The 12,738-nt window shown below is 36.6% G+C and overlaps 1 protein-coding gene across 4 annotated transcripts in view; it reads left to right on the top strand.

The window, feature by feature from the left end:
* Ptbp2 (polypyrimidine tract binding protein 2) overlaps positions 1 to 12,738 on the top strand; it is a 64,334-nt gene that overhangs the window by 29,378 nt on the left and 22,218 nt on the right. For all 4 annotated transcript variants that reach the window (XM_059266165.1, XM_059266164.1, XM_059266167.1 and 1 more), the window contains exons 6-7: positions 6,337 to 6,501; positions 6,589 to 6,699. In XM_059266165.1, the coding sequence (XP_059122148.1) occupies positions 6,337 to 6,501; positions 6,589 to 6,699 (276 nt within the window). The remainder of the gene's footprint in view (positions 1 to 6,336; positions 6,502 to 6,588; positions 6,700 to 12,738) is intronic.

Here is a 12,738-nt window from a genome sequence, read left to right as displayed (position 1 = left end):
TAGGGTCCTAAAAGCCAGCGAAAGAATCGGGGACAGCCCCTGTTATTGCTATTAGCAGTCCCACAAGAAGACCAAGCTACACAATTGTAACATATATGCAGAGGCCTCAGTCAGACCATGGAGGCTCCCTAGTTGTCTGTTCAGCCTCTGCAAGCCCGTATGAGCACAGGTTAGTTGATTGCATGAGCCTTCCCATGGTATCCTTGAACCCTCTGGCTCCTACATGCCTTTCTCCTCCTCTACAGGATTCCTGTACTCTGCCTAATGTTTGGCTGTGAGTCTGCATTTGCCTCCATCAGTTGCTGGATGACTCCTCTGATGACAGTTGGGACAGGCACCAATCTGGTCACAGGAGATGGCCAGTTCAGGCTATTTATCTGCTATTGCTAGAAATCTAGGCTGAGGGTCCTCCATTTAGTCTTGTAGGAGATTCCCTTGTGCCAGGCTTCTATCTGACCCCAAAGTGCCCCCTCCCAGCAGTCCCCTTCAGTACTCTCCCCTTTCATTCCCCCCCCCCCCACAAAATGACTGCTCATGTTATCATCCCCATCTGCCCTCAGTCCACTCACGAAATCACTTCTATTTCCCCTTCTCAGGGAGATCTGGGTGTCCCCCATGAGAACCCTCCTTGTTACCTAGTCTCTCTGGGTCTGTGGGTTGTAGCATAGTTAGCCTTTATTTTACAGCTAGTATCCACTTATGAGTGAGTACATACCATGTTTATCTTTATTGGTCTGGGTTACCTCACTCAGGATGTTTTTTTTCTAGTTCCCTCCATTTGCCTTCAAATTTCCTGGTGTCCTTGTTTTTAACAGCTGTGTAATACTCCATTGTGTAAATGTACCACATTTTCATTATTCATTTCTCAATTGAGGGACATCTAGGTTGTTTTCAGGTTCTGGCTATTACAATTAAAGCTGCTATGAACATAGTTGAGCAACTGTCCTTGTGGTATGACTGAACATCCTCTGAGTATGTGACCAAGAGTGGTATAGCTGGGTCTTGTGGTAGGTTGATCCCCAGTTTTCTGAGAAACCACCACACTGACTTCCAAAGTGGCTGTACAAATTTGCACTCCCACTATCAGTGGAGGAGTGTTCCCCTTGCTCCACATCCTCTCCAGCACGAGCTGTCACTTTTGTTTTTGATCTTTACCATTCTGACAGGTGTAAGATGGAATCTCAGTCATTTTGATTTGTATTTCCCTGATGGCTAAGGATGTTGAAGGTCTCCTTAAGTGTTTCTCAGCCATTTGAGATTCTTTGATTGAGAATTCTCTTTAGATTAGTACCTCATTTTTTAATTGGATTATTTGGTTTGTTGATACGTAGTTTCTTGGGTTCTTTATATACTTTGGAAATCAGTCCTTTGTCAGATATGGGGTTGGTGAAGATCTTATTCCTTTTTGTAGGCCTATTAATGGTATCCTTTGTCTTACAGAAACTTCAGTTTTATGAGATCCCATTTATTAATTGTTGATCTTAGTACCTGTGCTATTGGTGTTCTGTTCAGAAAATTGTCTCCTGTGCCAATGTGTTCAAGATTATTTCCCACTTTTCTTTTCTTTTGGGTTCAGTGTAACTGGATTTATGGTGAGGTCTTTGATCAGCTTAGACTTGGCTTTGTACAGGGTGATATGGATCGATTTGCAAGCTTCTGCATGCTGACATCCAGTTAGACAGAACCATTTGTTAAAGATACTTTCTTTTTTCCATTGTACAATTTTGGGTTTCTTGTCAAAAATCAGGAGTTTGTAGGTGCGTGGATTTACATCTTGGTCTTTGATTCAATCCATTGATTTGCCTCTCTGTTTTTATACCAATACCATGTGGTTTTTGTTACTATAGCTCTGTAGTAGAACTTGAAATCATGGATGGTGATACTTCCTGAAGTTCTTTTATTTTACATAATTATTTGAGTTATCCAGGATTTTTATTTTTCCATATGAAGTTGAGTATTGTTCTTTCAAGGTCTGTAAAGAATTGTGTTGGGATTTTGATGGGGATTGCCTTGATTCGGTAGGTTGCTTTTGGTAAGATGGCCATTTTTACTATTTAATCCTATGATCCATGAGTATGTGAGATCTTTCCATCTTCTGATATCTTTTTCAATATCTTTCTTCAAAGAATGGAATTTCTTGTCATACATTATTTCACTTGCTTGGTTAGAGGTACACCAATATCTTTTATATTATTTGAGGCCATTTTAAAGGGTGTTGATTCTCTGATTTCTTTCTAAGCCCATTTATCATTTGCATATTGGAGGGCTTCTGCTTTTGTTGAGTTAATTTTATATCCAGTCACTTGACTAAAGGTGTTTATCAGCTAGAGGTAGAGTTTTTGGGTTTGCTCATGTGTGCTATCATATCATCTGGGAATAATAACACTTTGACTTCTTTCTTTCCAATTTGTAACGCCTTGGTCTCCTTTAGTTACCTTGTTGCTCCAGTTAGAATTTCAAGCACTATATTGAGTAGATACGGAGAGTGGACAACCTTGTCTTGTTCCTGATTTTTGTGGAATTACTTTAAGTTTCTCTCCATTTAATTTGATGTTGGCTGTAGGTTTGGTGTAAATTGTCTTTATTGTTTAGGTATGCCCCTGGTATCCTTGATTGCTCTAAGACTTTTTAATCATGAAAGGGTGTTTGGGTTTTGTCAAAAGCTTTTTCAGGATTAAGAAAATGATTATGTGTGTATTTTTGTTTGTTTGTTTTTCTTTCAGTTTGTTTATATGGTGGATTACATTGGCAGATTTTTGTATGTTGAACCATCCCTGCATTTTTGAGATGAAGCCTACTTGGTCATAGTGATAATTTTTTTGATGTGTTCTTGGATTTTGTTTGCCAGTATTTTATTGAATATTTTTACATCTGTGTTCATGAGTGAAATTGGTCTGTAATTCTCATTCTTTGTTGGATCTTTGTGTGGTTTGGATATCAGGGTGACTGTGGCCTCATAGAAAGAGTTTGGCAATGTTTCTTCTGTTTCTATTTTGTGGAATAATTTGAAGAGTATTGGTAGTAGCTCTTCTTTGAAAGTATGATAGGATTCTGCACTATAAACCATCTGGCCCTAGACTTTTTTTGGTTGGGAGACGTTTAATAACTGCCTCTATTTCCTTAGGGGTTATTGGTCTATTTAAATTGTTTATCCGATCTTGAATTAACTTAGGTAAGTAGTATCTATTGAGAAAGTTGTCCATTTCTTTTAGATTTTCCAATTTTGTGGAAGACAGGTATTTGAAGTCTGACCTGATGATTCTCTGGATATCCTCAGTGTCTGTTGTTACCCTTTTCATTTCTGATTTTATTTGAATATTCTTTCTCTGCCTTTTAGTTAGTTTGGATAAGGGTTTGTCTATCTTGTTGATTTTCTTGAAGAACCAACTCTTTGTTTCATTGATTCTTTGTATTGTTTTCTTTGTTTCTATTTTATTGATTTCAGCCTTCAGTTTGATTATTTCCTGCAGTCTATACCTCTTTGGTGTGTCTGTTTCTTTTTGTTCTAGAGCTTTCAGGTGTGCTGTTAGATTGCTAATATGGGATCTCCAAATTCTTCATGAAGGCACTTAGTTCTGTGAACTTTCCTCTTAATACTACTTTCATTGTGTCCCATAAATTTGGGTATGTTGTGCATTCATTTTCACTAAATTCTAGAAGTCTTTAACTTCTTTATTTCTTCCTTGACCCAGTGGTAACTCAGTAGAGAGTTGTTCAGTTTTCATGAGTTTGTAGGCTTTCTGTTGAAAATGCAGCTTTAATCCATGGTGATCTGATAAGATAGAAGGGGTTAGGGAGTTACTTCAGTTGTTTTTTTGTTTTTTTGTTTGTTTGTTTGTTTGTTTTGTATCTGTTGAGACTTGCTTTGTAGCCGAGTATATGGTCAATTTTGGAAAAGGTTCCATGCAGTGCTGAGAAGATAATTCTTTTGTGTTTGGGTGAAATAGTCTGTAGATATATGTTAGGTCCATTTGAGTCATAATTTATGTTAGTTCTGTTATTTCTCTGTTTAGTTTCTGTCTGGATGATCTGTCTGTTGGTGAGAATGGGATGTTAAATTCTCCCACTATTATGATGTGGGGTTCTATGTATGATTTAAACTTTAGTAATGTTTCTTTTACAAATGTGGGTGCCCTTACATTTGGGGCATAGATGTTCAGAATTGAGACATTATCTTGTTGGATTTTTCCTTTGATGAGTATGAAATGTCCTTCTCCATTTCTTGATTAATTTTGTTTGGAAGTCTGTTTTGTTAAATATTAGGATAGCCTATGCCAGCCTGCTTCTTAGGTCCATTTGATTAGAAAATCTTTTTCTAACCCTTTACTCTTTACTTTGATGTTGAGGTGTGTTTCTTGTATGCAGCAAAATGTTGGATCCTGTTTTCATACCCAATCTGTTAGCTCATGTCTTTCTATTGGTGAATTGAGTTCATTGATAATTAATTAGGTTAATTAATGACCAATGATGTTAATTCCTGTTACTTTGTTGTTGGTGGTGGTGGTTTTGTGTGTGTTGTGTGTCTGTGTGTGTGTTTCTGTCTGTGTGTCTGTCTATCTGTCTTTGGATTGTGCTGGCGTTTTTGTGATTGTAGTTAACTTCCTGTTGGGAGTTTTCTTTCTAGTACTTTTTGTGGGGCTGTGTTTGTGGGATAGATACCATTTAAATTTAACTTTGTCATAAAATATCTTGTTCTCTCCATCTATGGTGATTGACAGTTTTGCTGGATATAGTAGTCTGCGCTGACATTTGTGGTCTCTTAGAGTCTGTAAGACATCAATTCGAGTCTCCATCGAGAAGTTGAGTGTGATTCCAATAGGTCTACCTTTATATGTTACTTGCCTTTTTTCCTTTGCTGTTGTTCTTTTTTTGTACTGTATGTCTAGTGTTTTGATTGTTACGAGGCAAGGGGATTTTCTTTTCTGATCCGGTCTCTTTGGTGTTCTGTAAGCTTCTTGTACCTTTAAAGGCATGTCCTTATTTTGGTTAAGAAATTAGTCTTCTATGATTTTGTTAAATGTATTCTCTAGATTTTGAGCTGGGTTTCTTCTTCTATTCCTATTATTCTCATGGTTGGTCTTTTCTTAGTGTCCCAGATTTCCTGGATGTTTTGTGTTAGGAATTTTTTAGATTTAACATTTTCTTTGGCTGATGAATCTATTTCTTCTGTTGTGTCTTCAGTGCTTAAGATTATCTCTTCCATCTCTTGTATTCTGTTGGTGATAACTTGCATCTGTAGTTCCTGTTCGCTTATCCAGATTTTCCATTTCTAGGATTCCCTCTGTTTGTGTTTCCTTTATTGCTTCTATTTCCATTTTCAGGTCTTGAACAGTTTCTTTTATCTGTTTGTTTGTTGTTTTTTTTTCCTTTGTCTTCTTTTAGGGATTTACTGCTTTCTTTAAGTTTTTGCTTTGTTTTTTCCTCAGTTTCTTTAAGAGATTTGTTCATATCTTCTTTAAGGACCTCTATCATCTTCATAAAGTCATTTTCTTGTGCTTCAGCTGTATTGGATTGTTCAAGTCTTGCTGTTGTAGGATAGGTGGGCTCTGGTGCTGCCATATTGCCTTTTCTGTTATTGATTGTGGCACTTAGGCATCTGGATTTGGGATGATTTTAGGTCTAGGTGTTGATTCCTGTGTTTGTTTTTGTTGGATGGGTATTTTGTTCCTTGGCTTCTCTTTTCTGTATGGTCTTCTGGCCTAAATGGCCAAGGGTTCTGGTGAGTAGCCTGTCTCTGGGTACAGTAGGGTGTCCCCTCTGGGTTTTTTGGGGCTATAGGATCCTAGATCTGGCCTGGCCTTTGGTAAGGCCTAAGTCTTCTTGCAAAGTTGTAGACCAGGATATGGAAGCCAGGGGAGGGGGTACAGACTGGGGTCCCTAGATCTGATCTGGCCTCTGGGAGACTACATTAATTTCTGATCAGAAAATTTTATAGTATTAATATGAAAAAAATACTTGTTTTTAATCCCCAGTGTCCATTTGCTAAGTTCATATTAGATATAATAAGGTTAATGATAATTTTTGTGAAAGATCACTAATAGTCCCTTTGTGCAATGTACTGTTTTATAGAGTGTGAATAGAATTAAAGTTTTGTAATTCTGAGTTTGTCTTTAAATGGTCTCTGGTTGTAAATATCTATCCAGGTGTATTTCTTTTCCCCAAAATAAATGGCATTGCCTATCTCTGTCCGCATTGGTGCCAAAGTGCTTAGGTGACTGTGTTGAAACATATATAGTATAATGCTTGAAGTATAAAGAGATAGTAGTATATAATATGTAACAAAATGTAAGTAGAAATAATGGCTGAGCTACTAAACTCCTTGTCTGTCGATTTCAGCGTGCTCAAGCAGTTCTTCAAGCTGTGACAGCTGTCCAGACAGCAAATACACCTCTTAGTGGCACCACAGTCAGTGAGAGTGCAGTGACTCCAGCCCAGAGTCCAGTACTTAGAATAATTATTGACAATATGTACTACCCTGTAACACTTGATGTCCTTCACCAAGTAAGTGTAGTGTAATTCGCATACTTGCTTATAGCTTGAAGAAATACTGTGGTTGGTAATAATGCTTTGATTTAAATGTTTTCACAGATATTTTCTAAGTTTGGTGCTGTATTGAAGATAATCACATTTACAAAAAATAACCAGTTTCAGGCTTTGCTCCAGTACGGTGATCCAGTAAATGCTCAACAAGCAAAACTAGTAAGTTTGAGCCTCTTGGGATAGTGATGTGTTTTTCTTTGACTTTTAGTATTAATTTAACTTAGAATTGATTTTTAAGAATAACTATAGCTGTTATAGTCATCTGTAACATAGGCTTGTGTTATATACTTGTGTAATTTCGTACGATGTTGGTAAGACGGTGGGATTGTGTTGTGCGTGCACATGTTATGTACCTTTTGGTAGGGATCTGATAGTAGCTTTTCAAGGTAGTTTGGTTCATATACTTGAATATAGATGTAGTGCAGACATTCTGATCAGCTCTAGTTAACATTGTATCTTACACAGTTTTAAAAGAATTCTTAGGACTTTTTTTAGATTCTTAGTCTGTGTTTTATTCATATCATTCACTTTTTTTTCATTTTTAGATGTGGAAGGTAAGAGACTGTAGAGAAGTAAAATGACCACTTGTCGTGATGCTGTTGGAAACATACAAATCTTTTGTTCCAAATGCCTAAATCTTTCTGTGTAATTTATTCAATTGTTTTTACTGTTTAACTTCTTTTGGCTTATTATCTCATTTAATTTTTAAACGTTTAAAAATCCATATTGACTTTAGTGTTACAAAACTGTTAAGTCAGCTCTTTATCTAGTCTCAACCTAATTTTTTTTTACTTTTTATTCTTTTATTTTCATATTGATCATGTTCTCTACTACACTGATTCCTTCAGATCAAGATTACCCATGTAAAAGTTGCGCTAGTTTTTTGTTTTCATTTCCTTTCACCTACTATATCAGATTTGGCCAGTAAAAAATACTTCAGATAGCAGCAAAAAGGCTACCTTAGTAATAATGGCTTAGTTGTAATACAGCATCTTCTCACTCTAGTATAAAACAGTGTTAAGATTTAAAGAGGTATAGTACTTTTCAGCTTTTCAGGTTTTTAGTCTTAACCTACTTGTTCTCAGGTTATATAATCTTATTTCACTATGCTTTTCAGATACCAGTTAACTATTAAAATTTTCTTATCCAAAATAATTATTCTTCACATGCCTTGCTTCCCAACTTTGGAAAGTTTTGTTTTTTTGTTTTTTGTTTTTTCCATTTTTCGAGACGGGATTTCTCTGTGTAGCCTTTCTTGGAACTCACTCTTGTAGCCCAGGCTGGCCTACTTCTGCCTCCCAAGTGCTGGGACTAAAGGCGTGTGCCGCCACCACCTGCTGGAAAATTTTTATATTTATTACCAAAAATTGATGTGGTATGAAATTATACTATTGGAGTGACTAGAAACTGTGCTTTTGATGGCATTTTTCTACAATGTCAAATGTATTTGTAAGTGGTATACATTTTCTTGATGTGTATTATATATTTGTTTGTTTGTGTCTGTGTGTGTCTCTTAATCTGCCTAATCCAGAGGAAAATATTGACAAAGGATCGATGAACTGGAGTTTGATTAGAATTTATGCTACATTTGTTACAGAGAAAATACGTGTTCTGTGTATCTTGTCTGAAGTAATCTATAGTTAACATTTAATATCATGGTAAAGAACCACAATTGTTATATATATACTTTTGTGCAGTTAAGCATCCAGCCATATACATTTGTGATTATTTACATATGCTCACTAAAGTTTTCACTAAAGAAGATAGAAGTCTAAAGTGAAAATTTTAAGAGTAATACACTTTTTTTTTTTTTTTGAGACAAGGTTTCTCTGTATAGTCCTGGCTGTCCTAGAACTTAGTCTGTAGACCAGGCTCATCTCAAACTCACAGAGATCCACCTTCCTCTGCCTCTCATGTGCTAGGATTAAAGGCGTGAGCCACAACTGCCCAGCTGGGTAATATACTTTCTTAAGTATGCATTCTGGTAGCTGAACCTATTAGAGAAGGAAAAGGATATTCACTTTCCACACTAACTTGCCCTATTTTCTTGCCGTATAAACAACATGGGAAACCTTTTGATGATTCTAGCAATCTGCATTCTTCATGCCTTCAATGGTGTACCTAGAGAATATTACATACTATCACGTCATCTGACAGTTGAAAATGCTTTACATTTTGTTGGTGTGATCAGAAAGTAGTCATTCATGGGGAAATCTTTTCACATCCTTTTAGTCAGTAGTACTCTGTTTTACACAGTATCAGAATTTACACTTTACTGTGCCTCTCCTCACTCTCGTGTGTTACGGGTTTTTAAAATGTCAGATGACTATTCTAGTAGTTTCTAGCAAAATCTGATACTTACACCTGTCTTTCTAATACAAGGCATATTTCAGCACTTATCTAAAATCAGTAAAGAACAGATCCATAGATCTCATTCTTTGCTACCTCAGACTGTATTAGTAATAATGCCATAATTGTCTTACCTACTTTGACTTTTATGTTTTCATTTGAACTGCTTAATCACCAGGATTTCAAGTGTGTTTGGTTCTAGTGAATTGACTTCAGATCTTGATGATTCTACTGCTCTATATGTCTCTCCATCCACCATCCTTTCTTCCTGTTTTCCTTTGTAATCAGACTTTCTTAAGAAAAGAAAATCAGACTTCTGTTTGCTGCTTGTATCTTTTCTATCCTCTTGATTTCTCTTGTCTACTGTAATTTGGTTTCATCCCTGTTTACCCAAACTACCCTTCACCTGTTAGCAGTGGTCATTAGAGTGGTTCATTTTCAGTAGTAGTTTTCAGTCTTTGTCTTCCTTAACCTTTAGGTAATACTGTACACTGTGAAACCCACTTTCCTTAGTTTTTCGGTTTTTCCCTCTGGTCTCTGACACTTTTTACCTAGATTTCTCCTACCTTTCCTGCTCTTTTCCCCTTCCCACACCCCACTTATGTTTGGCAGACTTCTGCTCACACAGCTTAGTTATATTAATGCTTACATTAACTTCTGTAGCTCAGAACTTTAAGACCCAGACTAGGAATCTAGCCAATCATTGTACACTTTCAAACTTAGAATGTTCAGTGCAACTTCTGGTTCCTTGTATTCCCTGTGTCTCATCGCACAAGATGCCAGCATTGTTCTCATTAACAAGCCAGAAAACTTGGAGTTATTATTCTTTTCTGCCATCCTATTTCCAGATACTCAGTCTGATTCCTGAATTCTTGTGTCCTTCAACTGTTTCCATCCTAGTTTAAACAGGCGTAGCTCAAAATCCTTTTTTCTGTTTTTTTTTTAACTTACACTAATGTGCAAAATCACTTATTTGTAGCTATAGTTTATTTAGTGCTGATGTAGATAGAATGTTTTGTGTGTTTAAAAACAAGTAAAGGTGTATATTTTCTCTCTGGTTTTAATTATACATACAGCCTTCATTACAGCATTTTCATACCTGTATATAATGTATTTTAATCATACTCACTCATTCTTATTACCTACCCTTTCTTGTTCCTCTACCATTCCTGTTTATCCCTTTCCTCTTCCATACTAGTCCCCTTTCTACTTCATGTCAATCTTGTGTGCGTCCATGCATTTGCGAGCATGTATATCCCATGTGTGAATATCATTATGGTCACTTACAGGAGTGTGTGTGAAGGGTTATTTACAGGAACAAGGGCCTTAATTTCTTTTCTAGTTTGTGAACAGACACCATGACCAGGGCAACTTGTAGAAGACTTTACTGAAACTTCTAGTTCCAGAGAATTAGAGTAGTCCGTGACCATCCTGGCAGGGAGCATGCAGCAAGGAAGGCAAGCATGGTGCTGGAGCACAAAGCAGAGAGAGTTAACTGGGGATGGCATGTGTCTTTGAAACAAAACAGGAACCTCTGAGGGCCCTTCTCACTCAAACCACCACCGGGGGCAACTTCAGTACCTACACTACTGAAGAAAATGTCTTTTCTTAGTAATCATAAGTGCCTGTAGATTCTCCTTTCTCTTTAATAGAATATTGGCAGGTTCAGTCTCATACAGATCTTGTGCAAATAATTGCAGATGCTGAGTGCTCAATAATGCAAGGCCATGTCATGCCCTGAAGACAGTTTTCATAACACTCCACCCCTTCCACTGGCTCTTATATCTTGTGATGGTCCCTGAGCCTTGGAGAGAATGATACAGTTTTGTTATTTAATGCTGAGCACTTGTGTGTGCAGTAACTACTCCTTACTGCCAAAAGAAGCTTCTTTAATCCATAAGTGACAGTAAAATACTTAGGTGACATAAAAAAATACTTAGAAGATAGAGAATAGCATGTCCATTTGATACTGACAGAACTTTTGACACAAATTCATTTTACGCAGAATGACCTGACCAAAAGTGAGAGTAGCATTGGTCTGGTCTAAGCCATCAAGACATCATCCTCTTGCAAATCTCTACTTCAGTGTCAGTGGTTTTCTGCTGAAACCCACCAGTTCAAGATCGTATGCCGTTCCCAGTAGTTTTTCACAGACTATATGATGATATCAACTTAGTCAGATTACTTACACTCCTAATGTCCTTCAGTGACTACCTTTTGTCCTTAGGATAAAGCCTGTAGTCATTAGCATGGTTTAGGAGATTAAATGGCCTCTTAAAGTCTCGTTTCCTCCTTTTTCATCTACTTTTTAAATACTGTGCAGGTGTGCATTCTCTGATCTTGGAGGCTTTACATTTGCTATTCCGTTTGCTAATACTTCTTTTCATCTTTTACACAACTTCAGCTGGTTTTCTTTCGTTTTAACCAAATTGCAGCTTAGAAATTTCTTCGTGGAGAACTCTTCCCATATTGTACTTTTAATTAGATTAGCTCTTCATAATTACTTCTTTTCTTTTTTTTTTTTTTTTTTTTTTTTGTTTATCAAGACAGGGTTTCTCTGTAGTTTTGGCGCCTGTCCTAGAGCTCACTTGGTAGCCCAGGCTGACCTCGAACTCACAGAGATCCGCCTGCCTCTGCCTCCCAAGTGCTGGGATTAAAGGTGTGCCCACCACTGCCCAGCTTCATAATTATTTCTTAGAGGACTGTTTTTCTGTTAGTATGAGTGGATACTGTGTCCACTTTGTTCTTTGCTGTATTTATTGAGCATTGACATTTAAGGTGATAAACTGAAGCCATAACAACAATCCTAGTTATCATAAAGTAAATGGTCTTCATAATTTTGTAAGGAAACTCATGTAGTGTACTGGGAAAGCAACGATAACTCTTTCCATTGGCTTCCTGAGAACAGTTTTAAAACTGGAGTGAGTAAAACTAATTGATGCATGTAAATACCCATTTAAATAGCAAGATATATGATAGAATCTCCTTTTTACTTGGGCCTTTAAAGGTGGTTTTTTTTGCATCTAAGTTATGACACCAGGGCATGAGTAACAACTGTCCTTTCGTTTTTCTTAGAAATAGCTTCTCATGAACATGTCTTCCTTATAGATACTAGATAATGGTGCTGTGTCTTTTAGAATCTTTTCATACTGTGGGTTACATTTCAGCTTTTATTAAGACAGCAACAGTAAAACTGAGATGGTTGTAGCACTAAGATCATGTCCCTCAGTCCTTCTTACAAAGAACTTACTGTTTTATGTAGATGTTTTGATAGACCTAATGTGATCATACTTTGTGGGCAGTTTGCTTAAACTTGCTTAATACTTCCTTTCAGTTTATAACATTATGCATTCCACCTTTCTTAAACATTCATAATGGATCAGTTTTTAAGAATTATACATAATCTACTAGTGCAGAGTTTTGTCACAGATAGTTGATTTGAGCTTCTTAATTACTGTTAAAAGCCCTATTTTATATTCTTGATGAGTAACTTTTTTTTCCTCACTTGGTAACAACTGGACAGTAAGATAGTCAGAGAACTTGGAGTAAACTTAGAGCCTTCCTAAAGCACCTGCTAACTCTTACGCCCAACAGTCTCTCATTAAAACTTAACGTACAAATAGTGCACGTGGAAGTGTCTGCATATTTCATTGTACTGTTGTTATTGTACATTCTGTTTTAACATTTTAATTTCATTTTGATGCTTGTGTTTGATCTATAAATTTTAATTTTCTGTGGCAAATTTTTCCTGATTATTTTTGCTTAGTATCTAAACTTTTACTGAAAGTAGGAACATTTGAGAAGTCTTTGCTTGCTACACATTATCTTGAACTTTAACTGCCAGTAATC

This window comes from Peromyscus eremicus, chromosome 6 (genome assembly GCF_949786415.1).
Source record: "Peromyscus eremicus chromosome 6, PerEre_H2_v1, whole genome shotgun sequence".
In the NCBI taxonomy this organism is placed as follows: Eukaryota; Metazoa; Chordata; class Mammalia; order Rodentia; family Cricetidae; genus Peromyscus; species Peromyscus eremicus.
The sequence above is the reverse complement of the archived record's forward strand: the minus strand, read 5'-3'. Positions and strand labels throughout refer to the sequence as shown.